We start from the raw sequence: 21,643 nt of genomic DNA on the forward strand, positions 1-21,643 counted from the left end.
AGAGAGAGAGAGAGAGAGAGAGAGAGAGAGAGAGAGAGAGAGAGAGAAAGAGAAAGAAAGAATGAAAGAGAGAGAATACGTTTAATGCATAGTTCACGTTTAAGCGATTCCGTGCAGTAAGCGCCTTTAAAAGGGGAAAAAACAAATCCGAGAAAATTTAGGCATTTGCTATAAAAAACTACTTATAACAATTTGTTAACAACATTTTTTGTTTTGTTTGTTATTGAAAACCAAGAGGTATAACTGCAATTCCGTTTTGTTAGGAATGAACAAGAAGTTTATATGATCTAATATATTTTTCGTGCTCTTTACTCCACTTTCTACTTGATTCTTATATATACTTCTTATTACAAGCTTCTGCTTCTTAATTATAAGTTGAGATTTACATTGTGACGACGCATACGAGAGTCTACTAAATGGACTCAAACTAACAAATTTACATTTTCGAAATTTAGCCGAGCCCACTATTTTCCCGTAGCCAATTAAGACACGAAATTTGTAAAAGTTTTCAAAAATAGTTCCGATATGTTTTCAGCTTAGTTGAGAAGTGCTTCCATTTTTTAATTTGTGAAGGCGTGTGCAGCGGTAACATCTTGTAATAATCGAGAGAAGAAAAGATATTTTTACATGACCCAGCGAATTTTCGGTTGTTAATTACCTGAATAACAGAAGAAGAAGAAGAAGAAGGAGAAGAGGACGAAGAAGAAGACAAAAAGACCGTGGAATAGTAATAAGCAAAGAAGTTATTAAACATATTCATGTGCTGAAAAATATGGCAAACTAGCAGCAGCATAGCCATTCTTGCGAGGCATTTTCAATTTAAGGAGCGCTTTACTATAGGAAGCTATTTTAAATCTACCGTGAAAAAATTATAAATTCGAATGAAAAGAGCTTTTTGCGGGTACGCGGCTAAAATTTCAAATATTTGCTACACTGCTATACACAAAAATATTTTCAAACAAAACAATTTTTGGGGCTAATCAAAATTTTGATCCGCCCATAATCAAACGAAATTCGTTTGAAATTCGTCGAACGACTGAGCGACTATATGCGTTGCGGGGATGAAAATCGTCCCTAATTTTGGCCTCACATAGAGATTAAATGTTGCGCGTATTATATGACTAGATTGAATGATCAATCTAATCGAATTATATAGGCCGTCGGTAAATAGCGCATAGTGTAGAGGTGCAACACGAGTCAATTAATATAAGTGAATATATTGGACAGCTTGGTATGGGAAGAATAGTACGTGAACGTCAACAATTCAACGAATAAAGATAGATGAGAAGTTTTCGTTATTTTTAGTAGATTATCAAGAAGAAGAAATGATCTGAGAAGAAGCACACTGTTTAGGCGGACAAGGTAGCGGAACAGTCTGCCATGAAGTGTGATACTTGAACACGAATATTTCAAGGCAACGCAAAGGACAAACGACGGAATGAATGCAAACGCACCGCAAGCAACTGGTACGTAACTCGTATAAGATTGCGATGCATCTATCATGGAATTCGAAATCAATCAACAGAATATTGTACTTAACAACCACACCAATAACGAGGAATTTCTGTTATTTATTGGAAATAACACAAAATAAGACGTCATCAGAACTTTCTGTCACTATGTGACAGAAATACACTAAAATAAAGGATAAATATTTTTAAAGGTGATAACGCATACATCTTATTATTAGATTTATTGCGTCGCAAAAGAGGACGTTAGCTTCAAATTCAAGTGAAAAAGAGGTTAGACAAATTTCAATTACAAAATCGTAAGGACACCTCTCGAGCTCAAAAAGTTTTACGCTACATACCAGGGGATATTAAAAGATTTGCAAAACCGGATTTTCTTTGTCGATTCAAATTTTAGAAGAATGGACGGAAACACCTTCGAAACTTGAACTGACTATAGCAACTATAGCGAAAATGGTCTTGGATATTATGTGAGCAGCAGGCTTATTTATATGCAAAATGAATTTAAGGTCTGGCCTGATCACAAACTATTTAAGTTGTTGCTAAATTCTAAAGTCAGACCTCCTCAGCAAAACCAACAAAGAAATTAAGCTATTTTCTTACGACGAAGACGAAAAAACTTATACGAATATCCGTCGTTCACCTAATTGCGATAAATGCACAGCAATGCAAATAATTTTGACAGACAATAAGAATTGAACATGAGAACAAGGCATGACAATGCGAAAATATACGTAAATTCTAACTCCCACCTCGTGATTAATTAATATATTATAGCTTTGCCGTTTACGCTCATGCAATGTTTACTTACGCTGATGTTTACCTGATATCTAAGAAGATATATTTCCCAAAAATTCTGATATTGTTTTTCTTTCTTTTTTTTTTCGTTTTTTTTTTTTTTTTGTAAATCGGTACAACTAGAGGTTTAGTAGAGAATGCCTTCAGACGGTTCAGTATAATCGCTGCGGCAAAGATTATGGTGATCGGCATTCTTTGCTCAATGCTCAATGCCGCAAATACGTTCCCCTATACCCAGAAAGTAAACCATCTGTGCTATAGCGAAAAGTGGTGCAATCACCATTACACGGCACAAGCCGCCTTTAAAGAAAGCTGTCACACCCTCTGTTTCGAAAGTTTTAACCACGCAATCCATTATCCCCGAGAATTCCTTCTCGTCCATGCCTTTTTTGATAAGCTGCAAACGGGTTTTTATCACATCCAGAGGCGTAACAATGAACGCAGCCGCCGAACCAGCAGCCAAGCCCGCTAGAAACGAACACCAGAATACCGTTCCACCAGAACCATCATCGCGCCTGGGACCTAAATCATTCAACGCAGCGAAGAGAGGAAAATAAATCCCCGAGAATGTGACGTCTCGCAAAGCTGTCGCTTTTATGCCTCGATACAAGCCGAGTATACCTCTTTCGTGTAATAACTTCTGAGTGATTCTTAAAGTCGAGGGTAATTCAACCGATTGACCTTTTGCTCTACTTTGAGCCGCGATCCGTCCCGCATCTTGCATTTGAATCTTTATTAATTCCATGGGAGTAGTAACAATAATTTGAAAAGCTCCAGCAAATGCTCCTGCGAACATTTGATTAATAAGCGGCAATCTACCGTCAGCGTTAGTTAAATGAAAGCGAAAGTAATCATTTCCGGCAAGTTTTATCGCTTTCTCCGGTGTAACTAAAATAATGTTCACGGCCGAGCCACGATACATACCGGAAAACCCCTCTGCTCTAAATGTCTTACGAAAAGCGTCAATTATGTTCTTATACATCAGCTCGCCGTCTGGTCCGATTTGCTGGTTTTGCAAACGAGTCTTTATCAAGTCGAGTGGGAATACACAAGTTACTCCAACAATACCGGCAATTCCGCCATTAATAATTTTCGGCAATATGTGAAATTTTCTTGGCGCCTCGTTCGACATAATTTGTTTCTTTTTTTTATGCCTTTTAAATTCTGGAACGGATTACTTACTATACCCAAAACACAAAAAAAAAAAAAAAAAAAAAAAAAAAAAATATATAAAAAAAAAATATTAATTTATTTTTATATTTAATATTTTTCAGAGGCTGCGAAAAGAAGGGAATGTGTAAATAAAACTTTTGATATTGGACAGAATGCAGCGAATTTATCGTTTTGTTTGCAACTATTGGACTGATTACTTTGTTATCACATTTTATTTTTCAGAAATCGTTTCTATAATATTTCGAATTACAAAGCAGGTGAGAATTAGGTAAAGAATAAAAAGTTTCTCAGAAAGAAGAAAAAAAAAAAACAAAAAATACAAATCTACTAAGTTTGTCTTCCAGTTAGACTTCCAGTTTTAGACTTCCTCCCGCATAAGGGATTGTATGAAAAGTACGCTTTTATATTGAAACAAGGTACGGCGTAGGGTATGGAAAGGTCAGTCTCTTGGCGAGCATACAATTTTCAAAATGTTTTAGCTCGAACTACTTACTAGCTTCAAAATTTTCCCTCAATGTTTCAAACTTCAAGCGTTCCGGTAATATGATGAGAATTATTCATTATTCAATATTACGGTAATAAATGTCACTATACTTGATAATAGGCGACAATCCATCCCCTTGCATGGGCAAACATAATCCATCCATGCCTTTATTTTTTGCGTTCTTTCATTGGCAACGGTTTGGTCAGGATGCTATTGACTAGAGATCACACATTACATTGTATGCCCGATAACGAAATTAAAAAAAAGTTGAGAAAGCATTCATTTTCATTGTAACCGCCCGCAAGCGGTCGCCCATTATTATAATGTAGATGGTTTTTCTACCATATTTACATATTGTTATTTACTTTTGGTAACTTCATTAAGCGCTATTATTATTCAGTATATAAAATATATATATATATATATATATATATATATAGTTCAATATTCAACACATACGAGAAATGATTGAATAAATTTATATACAAATATATATACATATCTATGTTTGCAAAGGTTTGGTTTGTAATAGTTGATATCCACACCTCTATATGTGTATATAGAATAGCAACATTCCCGCATTGCTATAATTGCAATATAGACGCTTACATATACTTGTGTGTTGAATTTTATACATACATTCCTAGATGTTTGTATATTTTTCAAAATTATATTAATTAGAAATTTGTATTTAAAGGGAAGCATTCATGTGAAGCAAACACTACTTTTGTACTACTATCGTACGATTTTCAATAAATTATCAATAAACTGCAATGAAATGTGTAAAAAGTTAAATAAAATTATTAGTCCTTTATAAAGTGCGCGAAAAGGTAAATACCGGTGCGGAGAAGACAACTAAGAATATTAACTAAATTTTCGCTTGACTGAGCAAATCTTTGTGCAAAAATTCAAATTTAATCTTATTTATATTATTTATTTATTTATTTTTTTTTCTTTCTCTTGTGAAACTTGAACCTAGAAGGAATATGGCATTTAAGTTATCCGTAAGTAATAAAAGAAATCAATATTTTTTTTCTTTCACTTAACGGATAATTATAAGAACTAATTGGGAGTTGACTCAATGGTATTCATTCTTCACGTCCTGCAATTAATGCCTTATCTCATTTAAATTATCGTCAGCTATTTTCTTCACGATTTTGAAGGCAGTCAAGTAGAACAACTTGCAACTGAAGCCTAATGCTAATATGATATGATTGCGTTTGCAACATCGAAAACTTTCAATGCCTCAACTAACCCATAAAGTGTATTTGATCGGCGCTCTTCTCTTATCGAACTATTGCGTATGGGGTTCCGTTATATGCTTAAATAACATTGAAAAGCTAGAAATGCCTGAACTCGTTAGATCAAATCCAAAAAAAAAAAAAAAAATGAGAGAAGAAAAGAAAGTTGAAATTGATCCGCTTACGAGAATGCCGACAATAATCGAAAAATATGAAAGAATACATAAACAAAGTGCGAAAGTAATAATTGGCTGGAGGCGAATCTCGCATAGCCACCACTTTTCTTAAAACCTTGGGCTGATTCCATGCTTTTATTGTATTGTCTTAAAAAAGGGACTGCGATAAAATTTATCTTTCACCTTTCACTTTACTAAACGATATTATTGAGGGAAACTCATCCACCCCGTCAAGGCAAAATGAAGTAAAATGATCTAATGGATCAAAATAAATATAATATTTATTCACTCTTAAGTCTAATGTATTACTATCTGCCGTCTTTGAAATAATTTTCCTTAAGATCTTGTCTGCGGCTGCGTTCAAGTCTTCTCAGTTAAATTGTGTATCAATGCTTACTATATGTAGGACGATGACGAATATTTGTCATTGCACGCGCAAGGGATCGGGAACGGAATGCTCAAGCATAATAAATTTCCATTTCATTGTGCGTTTACTCGAGGAGTGCTTTCGCTTGAAATTACTGGCGTTTATATTGCATTCAAATCGTTAAGCGTTTAATGCGCCTCCATTTCGTTGTTACATATGAACGCATTAAGCGAAAAATCACATATAACGCGTTCGAAGCTAAAAGGGATGTACGTTTGATTATTATTACAGCAATAAGTAGTTTTGAATATTTCTGACACTTTGTTTGCGCTATCTACACGCCCTGTCCGATCATAATCAAGAAAGATAAGAGATTTGTCTTGAACTTTATTACACATATCTTTCTTTTTTTTTAAGTATTTAGAATATCACCTTATCCCTACTTTATCGGCTATTTATGAATGCTGGACGGACATACGTACATTAAATGCTTAATCTATTTAAAAAATCTCCCAACACCCTTTGAAAATCGAAAAAAAGAAAAAAGCCTTTGTTTTTTGACAACATTATTAATAAACTGCCTTAGTTTAACAATGACAACGATGTTGGTGATGATGAAGAAACAACTTACTGTACTTATCGAAAAAATGAATAATAGCTTAAAAGCTTTTTGTGTCTAATTAAAAAAAAATATATATATATATATATATATTATTAAAAAGTGACTTACAGCTATAGAATAATCTAATAAACATATAGATATCATATATGAAACAAAATATAATATATTACTAGCCAAGTTAACGCATTTATCATTAAACCGTGACAATATGGCCGATTACAAAATGCAGGCGACAAGCCTATAAATACTTTTTTGCTTGTTTTTTTTTTTTTTTTTCTCTGTTGCTTACTATTCTATGGGCGACGATTTTCATTTTTCATTCTCACCGAAGAATGAGGGGTATATTCATTTTGTCAAAACGTTTGAAACGCCCAGAAGGAAGCGCAAGATACGCTAGAGATTATATATATGCTTGATCAGTATCAAATTCTAAATCGATAACCACATCCGTTCATCCGTCTGTGTAAAGCGTGTTATAAACATTCTTCTTGCCGCGAAAATCAACCTATCATCTTCACATATGATAGAAAAATCGGAGGTTCTTGCACGTAGGTTATTGTTGAAAATAGGCACCAAGTCAACTGAGAGTACCTCTATTTTTTAAAAGGAACAAAAACAAAATAAGCTATAACAGATAAAAAGAAAAAATTTGAACGTATATTCCATAGGCGATGCCGTAGTACCTGTAGAGATTTAGAAAAAAATTCACCACGCCTTTCCAATATTATAATGTATTAAAATTTAATTTTCTTTTTTAAATTCCACCCATTGGCTACCTAAGCATGTTCGTCCATAAATCCGTTCATATGTCCGTCTGCGCAACCGTATAGTATATGTGGTAAACATTCATCCTTTAGTGAAAAGTAAGATATCGCACTAAAAATTTGCAAAAAAGTATGCTAGGGATTTAATTTTTTCCAAGGACACGCCCATAAAGCCAGCACGTCTGCGCGAAAAAAGCTTTTATTTTGAAAATAAAGAAAATCAGCTGCGCCCACTCCATATTATAGAGCGCGAAAATTTAGTCCTTTTACTTAGTTTCCTCTTCTTCGGGATGATTGGGGTGATGAGTATGAAAGATTCGGTCACTACCAAATCTAATTTGCTTGCTTTTTTTTTATATTTTTTTAAAGACATATATATATAATTAAGACCAAAGCAATGACAATGATGATAAATATTCGAAATTCACTTTAGGTTAAAAAACGAAAGCAGGTCAACTCAAGCATTAGGTACAGAAGATATTAACGCTGTTAAAGAAATGATAGTTAACACCATGTATAAATGATTATTAATTAATAAATAAGCAAACGGGCTTTAAAGAAAGAATGGATCATTCATGAAGTGAGTCAGTTTTAATTAAACCTTGTGATAAGATGTTTATAAAAGACTTAATTAGCTAAGTACTATGGCGTTGTTTTTTTCATGTTTAAAACTAACAATTATTACTGTTTTTATACCCATCACCGGGGTATGAGGGTTATATTCATTTTATCAAAACGTTTGTAGCGCCCAACAGGAAGCTTCAAAGACCCCAACAAAGTATATATATATTCTTGGTCAGTATCAAATTCTGAATCGATCTAAGCATTTTCGTTTGTCCGTGTGAGTGTCTGTCCTTCTATCCAATGTCTGTTGCAAATATTCTGCTAGCCTCAAAAATGAAGCTATCAACATTGAACTTGAGTGCACGCAGGTTGGTATTGAAAACGAGCCAAATCGGTCGAAGGGCGGAGAGTGCTTAAAACTGAAAAGATTGCATGGTCGGATGGTGTGAAGTTACAGAACCCAACGCGGACTCGTTAACGAATATTTTCATTTTTTCAAAATCACTTTAGGAAAGAAGGCGGGGATCCGTTTCATGGAAGCCCCACTAGAAGCAGTTTTCCAGGAGGCCGGCGGTCCTATCATGCGAGACGAAGGTACGATGCATGGAATTAGCAATTACAACTACTCTAAAATGTAACTTGTGAAGAACAATTGGTGGTCTAGATAATTTTCCTAGTCACCATGGACCAGGTTCTTTCAGTGCACAGGACTCAAAGCAAGCATCACTCTCGAATGCGAATTTTATCAATCATCAAAACGGGTAATATTGGACTAAAGCATATCCAAGTAGCAAAAAAAAACGCGATTATGGGGTAAAAATTTCCGGGTTTAATTGCGAGCGTGATAAATCACTCTTTCACTACGATAGACATGTGACCAAAACCGTAGTGAATGCACACATGGGCCTTACAAGCTGCATTCTGTCTCTCCTTATCTACCTTTTTTTTCGCCGCCTTTACACACGTATAACGACTAAATGCGATTGTCCACAAAATGAGCCACGTTTCAAAGAGTAAGGTTATATCGAATGTTTAAGTATCCAACTTATTGAAAGAAGTGCATCCGAGGAAAAATTAAATAAGAGGCAAAGCAAGCTAATAAAAATTTTTTGATTCAATGTCTGAATTGATTGAAATGCGTGGTAATTGAACTAAGCTGATCGCTGCATTTATGAACCCATCGCACGATGATATCCAACGCTCACATTAATTGTTAACTTTCTATTACATGGCTATTAGTGAAGTTTTTCGGTCCAACATTGAACATCGAACTCGTCAACAATTGAAGGATTGGTATTTTAAGAGAGAACGACATTTCGCTTTGCTGCTTAAATAACTTGATATAAAATAGCTTGGCGAAGCTGACCATATGAAAATACTTGTCTCTAATACAATACATAAGTTTTATTTTATTTCAAATACACGTATATTCACATACCTATAAAACATATATAAGCAGACACTTGTAAATATTGTCAATTTACGTCGGGTACATTTATATAAACAGTTGCATCAGTTTCTACATGTTCGTTCATATAGCGCTCATATTGTTCGCTGGTAACCAACTGCTCCTGCAAGTCTACCTCAACAGAAGTTGTGGAGAATGTAGAAGCGAACGAAGTGCTTCTTGACATTGGAAATTCGGCAAACTCTTTAGAATCATCCGATAAATCTTCCAATTTTTTGGGCGTCTTACAAATCTTGTCAAAGTAATATTTACGCTGTACCTCTTGATTGTATTGGCATCTGGTAGAGTGAGCGTATAAACTGCTCTCACTATTTAGATTATTGCGTATAATATGCTGACAAATATCGGGCGCTACATATGGAGGAAGCTTCGAGCCACGGCGGCATGATTTCAAAATCCAATCGGCAGCACCTTGACAGCCAACGTAAACCATGTCCTTGAATGGTGGTGGGCGACGTGTGATTAGTTTATTATTTGGATTGTAGAAGCCCTCTTCAACATCAAAAAAAGTTGGTGGTAACGTGCGTGGTGGATGACGGGCAGTTAGTAAGGCCTCTGGTCCCACTGGCCGTAGTCCATTAACATGTTCGTCGACGAAACGGCGATCGATATTGGTACAATAAGTCCATCGACTGAAGTCCATTTCCCAGCCCTTACGTCTGGCATTAACGAACAAACCGTCAGCAAACCACATCTCCTGAATTTCTTGCAGCGCCCCTTTATGGAAAACGCCCTTATATGTTAAATTATACGGCGGCGCCAATCGCAAAGTTCCTTGACCATGAAACACTCCTCTGGAAAAGTAACCACTATAGTAGCCTCCATCAGGGAAGCGATACGTCCCGTAGCCGTCCATACAATTCAACGGCTCCGTCAAAACACCGTTATATCTGCTCCCAGTTATGAAGCATCGATCCTCACACCCAACATCAGGTATTATTGAGTTTTTTGCGTTTGCTGATGGCTGCGCACTCATTACGATTACTTTTTGCAATTTACGTTTCCCTAACTTATAGGATATTTTAAGTATATACGGGTAGTTGCTGCAGAACTTACGCTCTAAGGCGGTGTAAAATAGAACAATAAAAATTAAAATCCTACAAATCTTAAGTTACGTACGTGTATATACAATGTTTTTTTCTTTGTCGGCAAGAATTGAAAAAATCGTTTTCTCTATACAAATAAAAGAAATTAAAGTCAAAGCCTTGACAATTACGTCAGTAAGCTTTAAATCGGAAGTAACTTTAATATTTTATTTTTATATTCTGCATCTCTTGAGTGTGCCAAGAGTATATTTAGCTTATGCGGATTTCGACAGCACTTGCAATAGATAGAATACTCTATTGCTTATATCGATCATTTAAAAATCATAAGTCTGTATGTCCGTCAGCCTGTAAATATCTATTCAACCTGAAATTCGCGCTATTCGGGAAAATTCGATCAGACGCGTATCGCTGACATAGAGCATAGATCCCTTTTAAATACGAATTGAATTATTAGGAAAATGTAATTTTCGCGACCATTCACTATATTAAGGCGAATAAAGAAAGAATCCAAAACACTTTTCTATAAGCTAACGCACCGTAGACTGTAACATGATTGTCCGCGATTATCGCAATGATATCGGTTTAAACGTTTTATGCAATAAAAACCGTACTATGCACGTCGAAAAGGTCGAAAGCTCGGAGGCTGCAAACGGACGGACGCATGTCGATAAGCTAGCTAGGTCGGAAGTAATTGGATAGTTTCAATATCTATCCAACAGACGCTCCACAGCCGGTTACACTAAAGAAATATTCGCCTTATGAGAACAAACGGACGGACATAACTTACTTACCGAACAGGCGGATGTTATGCCCAAGGCCGCTCTATAGTCTTCCTTACCTGTGCTCTCCCTCAACTGATTTAGATGTTAATCGGAAATAATATAATTTAGATTGGACTTCAGTTTATTCGATTTTGTTTACTTAATATCAAAAAGAATCTAAGGACCGTTTGCAGTGATTATGACATCGTAACGCTTTCTATATGCTGTTGGTGGCATGTTTTCTGATGATGATGAAGATAGGAATAATGACGATAATGTATTGTGTGTTGTTATAGATTTTTCTATTGTCCTGGTTGCTGCTGTTATTGCCCTTATTGGTGAAAGCAAGCAAATTGTAATATAGATTGGTATGTAAGCGCAGAAGAGAATATGACGATCAGTTATGACTCGTCTTGGTCACGTCTCGCGGCTTTACTGACGCTACGTTTCCCACCTGCTTTTCGATGGGTTTGTTTATGCGGCTGCCTTTAAAACGGTTCCTCCGTTACGTTGGCGGCTAATTTAACCTGACGGCAATTGAATGTTTTATACAATCGATGAACGGAGCCGTATAAATAAGTAAAAAAAAGTCTTATTAATAGATAACACGTTGTTTTCATTACGCGTTAATAAAATCATATTTACTGCGACGATTTCGAATTCCATTTTCCTTAACCACCATGGTATAGATGCGATTATTTTTGATCGAATTTTTGATAATTTGTTCAACTTTATCACAGGCATAGACGCTTATTAAGCTGTAGTATCTTGTCGAGTAGTATATAGTCAAATCGAATATACACTTTTTCTAAATCAGAGGCCGGACATAACATGGAATTAATGTATCCACTGTGTTTAATTACAGAATTGAATGACTAAATGATTATCGACACAAGATTGTGTATATAGTTACTAAGTTATATGTACAGATATATATATATAAAGACTATATATATAGTGAAAGATTATATATATATATGAATATATTTGATTAAAAGAAATTATTTTCATGTTCAAAAGATTATTTCAATTAGTGCTTATATATTTTGATCGCTTTTTCACTCGAAAAAGGTATTTGTATATATATTAATCGAAATATTTTTTTCCATTTTCTGCGAATTTTTCCCATCTTTCTGGTAATTTGGCGATGGAAAGAACCATATTGGTTTGGCAGCGAACCAATCATTGACTCACTTTCGCAATTCTTCAGCATTTCGAAACTGCGTGCCAGCCAAGCCAGCTTGCATTGATCTGAGCAGGCGAACAGCGATAATCAGAAGGCGCTATGTCCGGCGAATACGCTGGATGCAGTAGAACCTCCTATTCGGGCCGCAACAGTGTATCCTCGACAATTCTTGCAACCTATGGCCGACCGTTGTCATGGAAGAGGATGACTTTGCGTCTGTTACCCACTATTGCTGGTCTAGTACTAGCTCATTCAGTTTCTGCAGTTCGTAATACACTACGTCTTGCTGATCCCACCGTATGTAAATCAAAACTTTATTGCCCTGAACACATTGCACTTCGGTATCGATGTGAATGAGTTTCTTGGAGTAACCCACGATTTTTTGGGCTTGAGATTGTCGCAGTAGATCCACTTTCCATCTCTAGTCACAATACGCTACAGAAAACTCTTTTTTATGCCTGGTAAGCAATGAGAACGCGATGATGAAACTGTTCGAAATGGCATTTTCAGTCAATTCGATCGTTTCCATCAAAATAGAACATCTAGAAATAACTAAGCTGTTTAAATGTTCTTTGAGAGTTGGAGCAGGACCTCCAGACCGTTCTTTGCCATTGACATAAAACGGTTGAGAGCTTTGAAAACAAAACCGGCACTTGGAATATGATGTAACAGCGACACCATAAGCCTCTAAAACTGTTTGTTAGGCGTCGCCAGTAGATTTCTTTATATTAAACAACAAAAGTAACAAAGATCGCATATGATCAGAAATGATTACCGTCTGTACGCACTGAATAACTCAATAAGAGTAAATGCAAAACTGTTATTTTATGTAGAGAAAGGTTAAAATCATCGAATTTAACCGTTGTGTACATTGATGTTTTGCATTACTTTTCGATTTTACCAATAAATATCGCTGCTCAAAATACATGCAAGCACCTAATGTGTTAAATATTATAACTCACCTCACCGTTATCGAATTAAAGATATGCAATATCGTAGTAAGATAGCGAGTGGTTGTTGCAAAAAAAAAACATGCGTATCTTTTTTGTATATTATAAATTTATTATGTCTATCGCAATTTGTTAACTTAAATCCCGATCGTTGTACTGACAATGAACATCAGCTCTACACTTAATACCCGCGAGTCTCTTCTCTGCGGCAAGGATAGCAATCGTTCGGGCATGCCAACATTTCTTTACGGTCATCCTTCATAGTCGTGAAAATTAACAGCTCCTTGCAGGATTGCATTTGCAACAAATGCTACAAGAGTTCGCGTGAACTTGAGAAATTCTACGAACTACAAGTCCAATTTTATCTCATTTAGATAACATATATGCGGTATTTGACTACTTGTACATTCTACTTACCTCCCCGAATCATAGGAACAAGAAATATTAAGGTGAGAGGAACGCATATGCCATACTAATGCCTTTATCCTACCTTGAGGATCTTCCTACTACCCGGAGAGCGTAACGTATGCTCGTTAAGCATTCACGGCGGGACCTCAGACAGACATTTTCTCATTTTGGTTAACTAGCCAATCTTTGCAATTTTCATTTCAAACCAAGACCAAAAACTAATTGGTGTACCATACTCGAAAGAGGGAAAAATTAATAACCATTCATGCCTACGATATTCAAATGATAAAAAAGTAACATTTTTGGATAAAAAAATTTAGATCATTTGACGATTTTTAATTCCAATTACTTGTAGATTCTATATCTGGCTCGATAAGCATCAGCGTTTCCACTTTGAGCTTTAAAAAATTTATATTAAGGTGTGTTAGAGAGCTAGAAAGGCAGCTTAATGCAAATAAGTTAAGCAAAACATTTCATTATGAATGGAGTTCAGTACAGTCTTACAAAATGCTGTTCGCTGTTCTTCTTCTTATCTACCGACTAATCGCTGTTCGTTGCGTGCTCTGAGTATGCGTAAGGTCCCGCAAATTTCGCTTTTAAAGAAATCGACTTTTTATTCGAATTTTTTCTTTTTTTTTATTATTTAGTTTTGAATTTACTAAATAGAATTTTTTTTTTGCCCTTTTCCCTTCGCCTTTTCGTCTTCTATTTCATATTCAATTAAATCATGATTTAATTATTTCGCAATCTTCAGTCAAATTTAGACGCTGCGCCACATTTTCAATTAGCGATTCAGCACTGAAGCTTGCGCATTTGGAGCTGCTGGGTGAATGCATATCCCATAAATTGTAGACTTGCTCAGAACTTTTATCACCCATTGTATCCAATTGCGGAAAGAGTCGCATGGGATCATTTTTTGTTACACAAGAACAATATCCATTTTCTGCCAATTTCGCTTCATTATCTAAATTTATTTGCAAAATTTTTTGGCATACATGCGGTTTGATTTCGACCTCCGAATCGGATGCCGTCCGGAAATTGTCCATTATAAACTTTCGATCCTTTTCGCATTGGATAAACTTAGTGGGCGCGAAAGGCGGTGGTCGCGAATAGACCATACCAGTATTTGGATTATAAACTCCTTCAATCGTATCAAAACGGTTGGCGTGTAACTTGAAGGCCGATTTTCTTGGCGTTAAATGAGCAGTAGGTCCCACCGGCCTAATACCGTTAAAAATTTCGCAAGCAAAAGTTCGTGTCACCCCGTTGCAATAGGTCCAACGATCGAATTTCAAGCTCGTTCCATCTATATCGGCGTCCACAATTAGGCCGTCAGAAAATCTCATTTCAATGATTTTGGTAATTTTGCCATTTATAAATTCACCCTTTACCTCGAAGTTGTATGGGTGCGCTAAATAAATGACACCGTTGCCTGAAAATTTGTTTTTTTTTAAATCGCCGCGGTATACACTGCCATCAGGAAAAATGTACTCGCCAAAGTTGTCATTGCGTCTACCATCGCTAACCCAGTGCCACTTATATTTTGAGCCAGTCAGATAGCTCCTATAGACATTTGCCTTTTCATCCAACATATTGTCCATGACATGTATCGCCCCTATAGACATTTTTCCAATAAATGATCTAAAAAAATTGTGCGAAAAAAATCCGAATTTGCAGCCGAAATTAGTCCCTTAACGTCATATACACAAAGTATTGGAAAAAAACAAAACAAAAACAAAAATGCCAATCGAAAAAAGCAAAATATTTTTGACGTAAACAATAGTTCTAGACATACGACAGCCATATAGGCATATGGTGTATCACCGGGTGAGTCAGTTCAAGTTCCAAGCTTTGAAAACATGTTCTTAGAACATGGAATGTTTAAAAAGACTTTTAATTGAACTTTTATTTATGGTGCATGAAAGGACTTGTTTTTGTTTAACTCAATCAGGTCTTTTCTACCTAATCAGAAACATTACGAGACATTAATGACATATGCCTTGATGTTACAAAACTAAATAAATTCGACTTGTAGGTGTACACAAAACACCAATAGTCCCTGCAGTAGACGTTACTGGCCTGGTGAGAGTACAAAGACAAGGAGCCCAGAAATTGATAGACCTAAGCAATACTTCTAGATTACGGTCTGATCGATTCACGATGCCAAGTTGAACCTTTCTGCACAATCTACTCTTTCCTGTATTTTCCAAATTTTCTCTTACTCTAAACCTACCCTCTAAAATATAAAATATTTATTTTCCATCCCCATCTTCTTTCGCTTTCACAGCAGTTAACGGCAAAGAAAAAAACCATAAAAAATTTCTCGTTAAATAAGAAAAAAATCTTTATGTTTTAAAAATTTTAGGATTAAGTCGAAATTGCTGCTAGACTTTTTGACGTTTTTGATTCAGATGTCATATCCGATAGGGACGAAGGCGGCTCCACTACGAAAAATTTATCCGATTTAGTTGGAACAAATAAATCGTCTATGATGCTGCCGTCGTCCTGAATTACGTCTTGCGACGCCCTGTTTAAAGAAGGAACAGTAAAGCTGCTGCATTCATTTTCCGTTGATTCGTTGTCGATAATTAATGATCGTGCCTCGCTCATATCCTCTGAATCACATAAATGTCCAAAATGAACTTTCCAATTCCTGCAGCATTCATTCTCTACCGAAAACGCTTCATTGCTTAGATTTGTTTTTATTATTTTGCGATGCAGACTAATTGGAATTGACACATTCTCCCGACCCTGACGACACTTTTCAATGAAAGGCAACTCATCAACACAAACTGGTCTCATAGCCGGAAAGGCGGAGGTCTATCGCTAATGAAATAAGTTTTGGAAAGATATATTCCTTCTCCGACATCATAACACCCTTCGCTTAAGGGTCTATCCGGCGGATTGGCACTTAGCGAAGCGGTTGGCCCAACTGGACATAAGCCTTCCAAACGCTCGCGCATGTATCGACGATCGCCATTAATGCAATAAACCCATTCGCTAAAGTCCATCTGAAAACCGTGCAGAGAAGCTGTCACATGTAACCCATCCGCAAAGCACATATCATTGATGCTATCGATCGAGCCGTGATTGAACATACCCTTAATGACGAAATTGTACGGCTTTGCCAAAAATACAATTCCAAAACCATGGAATTTGCCATTCCTAAAGTGGCCTTGATAGGTGCTGCCATCGGGAAAGGTGTATGTACCATAGCCATGCATCCAGTTCATGCTACTTGACCAATCGCCTTCATATTTGCTTCCGCAGAGCAGATTCTTTAACGGCGCGCAACGGTTTGTTGAGCACATTGAATCGGTCGGTCAATTACTAGTTTTTCGTCAAATATGAAAAAGCCCCAATACAATTTTTTCACTACGTTCTCGAAACAATCGATTTGCGAACTTTCCAATGAAACTCGTTATAAAAAATAATTAAATTAAAAAAGTAAAAAAAAAATAACAAAAACACAAAGAAAAGGTTAAGCGAAATGCCTTCTTGTGCGCAGAACCTTAATTAGAAATTATTATTGGTAAAAAAAAAATTACTTTTTAATTTTGAATTTAATGACAGCAAAAGCCATGTTCTCCTTCATAAAAAAAAAAAAAAATTAGCTTTTCTTGAAGGGTCTTATTTTAATAACTATTAATAATACTACATTCAAAAGGGCTTGGGATGGATCAATCCAAATACAGAAAGCGATTTTTAGTCGATCTAACCTTTCCTGTCTGTCCGCCTGCCCGCCTGCCCGCCTGCCCATCGGAAACTGTCGCAATTTTGCGATTTCTAAAAATTTTAACACGACTAAGGCAATTTGAAATAATTCCCTTTGCCGAGAAGTGCGCTCTGACGCGGATACTTTAAATAGTATTCACTTAAGGGGAAATAATATTTTAATTATGGGCGAGTTTTTTATTTTCGCCTAAGGGATGTGCTTCCCGGCAATACTCGTGTTTTCCAAAGCGATGGAAGTTTAATTTGATCCCATTGCACGTTAATCATTCTCATCACTTTTAATTATTCAAAAGTGGTTCGTTCCTTAGCATTTACAATTTTCTATATAGTCTCTCTAGGATTTTTCATTTCATTCATGTTTTCCGTAAAATTACAATTTTTTTTTAAGCTTTGTTCCTGCAGCTCGAGGCGCACTTTATACTTGAGCTCTAATTGCAGAACCAAGCAATCATTCTCAATATATTGATGCTTTTCCGTGGCTTGAAGGCCAGAAACATTGTTAATTAGAAATAGCTAGCGAACGCCAAACGCTTAACACTAAGTCTTATGTAACAACAAAAAGAAAGAAATTAATTCAATGACCCATTAATAAAGAGATACATACAAACTGCAATAACAGCGAAAGATACGTTCAGTTTATAGGTTAATAATAACACATTATTAGCTAAAATAGTTGGCGTATTTTCTTCAACTCTCGAACCCCTCGACCACTTTTACATGATATTAAGACAAGGAAAGACAAGATAAAAGGAATTATGCAAAAATGCATGCATATGTATGATTGCCCAAGAATATTTGAAGGACAATTTTTTCTGTTTTTGAACTCATAAATCTCGAATGAGATGTTTTTGCTGCAGTTATCTTTGCTTTTACAAAAACACTGAAAATCAGAATCAAGAGAAATAAAAATTCTATATTTATCCCTTTTGCAGGCATTTGCAAAATTTTCCTTCTTCATCTAATAGATATTGCTGGTCATAAAACAATTTGACGTAGGGACAGAAAACAGAAAATTTACAATAAAGAAATATTTTTTTTCCTTTTATTAAAGGACATTTTTATGCTCTGAAATACTCATATATATCATAATTGAAAAAACAAAGAAGGAAAGAGCAACTTTTTTGAAACAAGAAAATTTGTGTTTCGTTCAGTGTGTTGACGACGTAGGTGTGACCTTTTCAACGAGACAAAGTGATTTCATTTAAAAGCTGGTAGGATTTGGTAAATAATTACGCAAGAATTTTCCTTTTGTTTTGGTATTTTGGATTTTCATTGCTATCGATCTCTTCAAATGGAATAAAATGTTATTTATGTAGTTATAGTATAGCTAAAGCTATATAACCAACCAAACAAAGCCTTCGCAGCTGAAAATTTTCCAATGTGAAATGAAATTTCATAGTTCGTTTTTTGTTAATTATTTTGAATGCAAGACTTGAATACTATTCCTAAACTAACATCAGAATAGAGATTTATCATTGTTCACTCAACAGAGAATACAGATTTATTGTGAAATTTGAATTCAAAAGTTCATTCAGGTATTTTCTCTTAGGAGGACTTTTACAGATAAAAATAATAAACAGTCAGCGTACACCGACGTTAATCATGGAACACATAAAAGTGCAGTTTTAGCATTCATTTTTGTTGTTGCAACTGAACCCCACCAAAAAGATTCAGAATGCTTATGGTGACGCTCCTCCACCATGCCCCAATTGTTAATTTTGATTTCAGCAATTTAAAAGTGGCGATTTTGAGGTCGAGGACAAAAAACAGCGTGGAAGACCAAAAAAGCTCGACAACAATGAATCGGTGGACACTTATAGGGCGAAAACCCACCTCAAACTCTCAAAGAACTTTCGAACAGCTTAGCAGTTGATGATAAAGATCCAAACTGAAAATGCCATTTTGGCGACTTGTTGCAAGAGTTGCCCAGTGATACACTATTACAACTCGAATGGGAAGCCCTTTCGATACGATATGATCATATTGCCAGAAATGTGATAAAATGTTGTAGAAAATGATGGAAACATTTTTTATAATATATACTGCATCGATTTTTCTCAATCAATCACCTTTTCAAGTGACAATACGCCCAAAATCCTAATATATTTACTAAATTTGTTTACGTTCTGTTTACAAGTCCGGACAAGCATTACTTGCTAAGGATATCTGTGTTTTTGCTATCTGCCGATTACTAAGGTAAACAATCTTTTCGCCATGCAGCGACCTTCTTGACATATGCCTTAGATTACTACATGAACTGTTTATTCCTTTATGCCACCTATGGTACGTAGAGGGTATGATTAATTTATGTGGATATATACAACATCCACGACGACAAGACGATGACACATCTTTTATTATGCCGATCTATCCTTAATCATCTTTTGAATCAATTTAAATTTGTCTACACTGTCTGTCTGTCTGTCTGTCTGTCTATCCATGCATCTTTGTATTTACACAATTTTCGCAATTTTCGTGCAATATTTGAGATATTTTGTCGAAATTTAATTCACCGGCACTTCCCGTATAAAGCCTTATTTTAAAATGCTTGCAATTTTTGGAAATTTCTTAATAAAGACTCACGGACGGACAAATTTTTTGAACAACTGTTATACATATAACCGTTCCCACGAAAGATAAGCTATTATATGGCAACAAAATCAAATGTTTTTCACAGTTCATGACGAAATGTTGTCTTTTATTATCTAATAAAGACATAACACTACGTGCTTGTAATTAATGAATTTTTTCCATTTTTGGTGAATTTTGTGGTTCGTTTTATTTTTAATAAATCAAATATAAATAATAAATAAATAGTCGGTTTGGCCATCGTACGGTATTGAATTCGTTATCTAAACCGTTTGCACCGTTTGCTTGCAATTGTGTTGCATTGCATTCAGTTGTTGCTAAACATATGAGATACATTTCTGTTACCTCCTTTTGATTTGTTGCTGCTGTTTGGTATTACTGCTGCTTCTTCTCATTTCAATATGTCTACCGGTAAGGTTATTAAATATACATTATACCATGACACTATTGATAACCCCTCAGGATGGTATTTAGTACAACTCTTGTAATACGTGGCTTTATCCTCATTGCGCGAATGTCTTCAAGAAACATTTTGTTTTGCTTAAAGATAAACCTTCATTTTCATTCACTTGCTTGCTGCTTGTATCAAATGTTCGGAAAGTGAATGGTCACTCCGTGATGAAATTTGTAATTTGAGAAAGTACCTTAATGATCTGATTAAGTCTGTTCAAGGGAGTTTTGATGCTTTTATAAAGCATCCATGATTGTGATGCTTTCTGAGTACACAAGTGAAATATCTACTTACAGCAAACAAATGAAGTATGACATAATTACTGTAGTAATAACTCTTCAATAACGGAGTCTACTATTATATCATTATGCACTTCTTATGACGTTTATATATTCGATCGTTATATTAAACGTATTTACGTGAAGTGCAGAACGCATATTCTTTTTATACCCACCACTGTAAGATGGGGTTATACTCATTGTGTGTCTTTCCATAATGTATGTAACATACAAAAAAAAAGCTTCAGACACCCTACAAAGTATATGTATAATCTTGATAAGCGTAAAATCCTGAGTTGATTTGTGATGTGCATGTCCGTCTTTCGCTTGGTCGCAAAAATGAGGATATCAACTTCAAATTTGTTCGAAACATTGGAAATTTCTGCTCGCAGTTTGGTACTGGAAATGGACTAAATTGGTCAGAGCAGAAGTCCGTAGTGAAGCATAAACTGAAAGCAATTCAGTTTTTTCTAACAAAAATTTTTTGGGTTTTTCCTCGTTGTTCAGAAATTATATAAGTTCGAAGGCTGCAATTTTCTACATTTACTATGCGAAATACTCTACTGTTTACGTCTAAAAATGGAAATAATCGGCCATGCCCACGCGAAATTACGCATTTCAAATTTTTCATTTTTTTGAGGTTTAATGCTTGTTTATCAGAAGAAGAAGAATAAAAAGTCATAATATTTAAAACTATTTTGTACGCTCCTTAAATGAAGATGTATTATCTGCCTAAAAATGGGTCAATCTTAAAATGAATATGGTAGACACCTGGTGGAGACCTGGTAGATTAATTTTTTCTTAATAATACCAGCAATATGGGTATCAAATAAAAGAACTTGGACAGTAGAAGGCGAAGAGTATAGTGGCGGTGAGTATACCAAATTCAGCCACCGCCCAATATAACTTTCTTACTTGTTAAGGGTAAAAATATATCTGTGCGAAATAAGATCATGAGGAACTACCGTACGACTGGATCCCTGTTAGCTAACGACGTTTGTGGAGGTGATAGAAGTAATCGGGTTTGCCTAAATGACTACAGTACCGTAGATTGTTGCGACAAAAAACTATTTCCAAATTTAATATTCTGAATGATGATAAACTGAAAGCTAA

The 21,643-nt window shown here is 35.5% G+C and overlaps 4 protein-coding genes across 4 annotated transcripts; all 4 read right to left on the reverse strand.

The window, feature by feature from the left end:
• Window positions 1–2,383: 2,383 nt before the first annotated feature.
• LOC119644933 (mitochondrial glutamate carrier 1-like) lies at window positions 2,384–3,399 on the reverse strand. Its single transcript, XM_038044677.1, has one exon. The coding sequence runs from the start codon at window positions 3,397–3,399 to the stop codon at window positions 2,467–2,469; it is 933 nt and encodes a 310-aa protein (XP_037900605.1). The 3' UTR covers window positions 2,384–2,466.
• A 5,659-nt stretch (window positions 3,400–9,058) lies between these two features.
• LOC119644934 lies at window positions 9,059–10,102 on the reverse strand. Its single transcript, XM_038044678.1, has one exon. The coding sequence runs from the start codon at window positions 10,100–10,102 to the stop codon at window positions 9,134–9,136; it is 969 nt and encodes a 322-aa protein (XP_037900606.1). The 3' UTR covers window positions 9,059–9,133.
• Window positions 10,103–14,202: 4,100 nt separating this feature from the next.
• On the reverse strand, window positions 14,203–15,102 carry LOC119644935. The gene has a single exon (XM_038044679.1). It carries the CDS (start codon window positions 15,100–15,102, stop codon window positions 14,203–14,205), a length of 900 nt encoding a protein of 299 aa, XP_037900607.1.
• A 1,173-nt stretch (window positions 15,103–16,275) lies between these two features.
• On the reverse strand, window positions 16,276–16,788 carry LOC119644936 (MORN repeat-containing protein 5-like). Its single transcript, XM_038044680.1, has one exon. It carries the CDS (start codon window positions 16,786–16,788, stop codon window positions 16,276–16,278), a length of 513 nt encoding a protein of 170 aa, XP_037900608.1.
• Window positions 16,789–21,643: the final 4,855 nt, after the last annotated feature.

Source organism: Glossina fuscipes, unplaced genomic scaffold (genome assembly GCF_014805625.2).
Source record: "Glossina fuscipes isolate IAEA_lab_2018 unplaced genomic scaffold, Yale_Gfus_2 1, whole genome shotgun sequence".
NCBI lineage: Eukaryota > Metazoa > Arthropoda > Insecta > Diptera > Glossinidae > Glossina > Glossina fuscipes.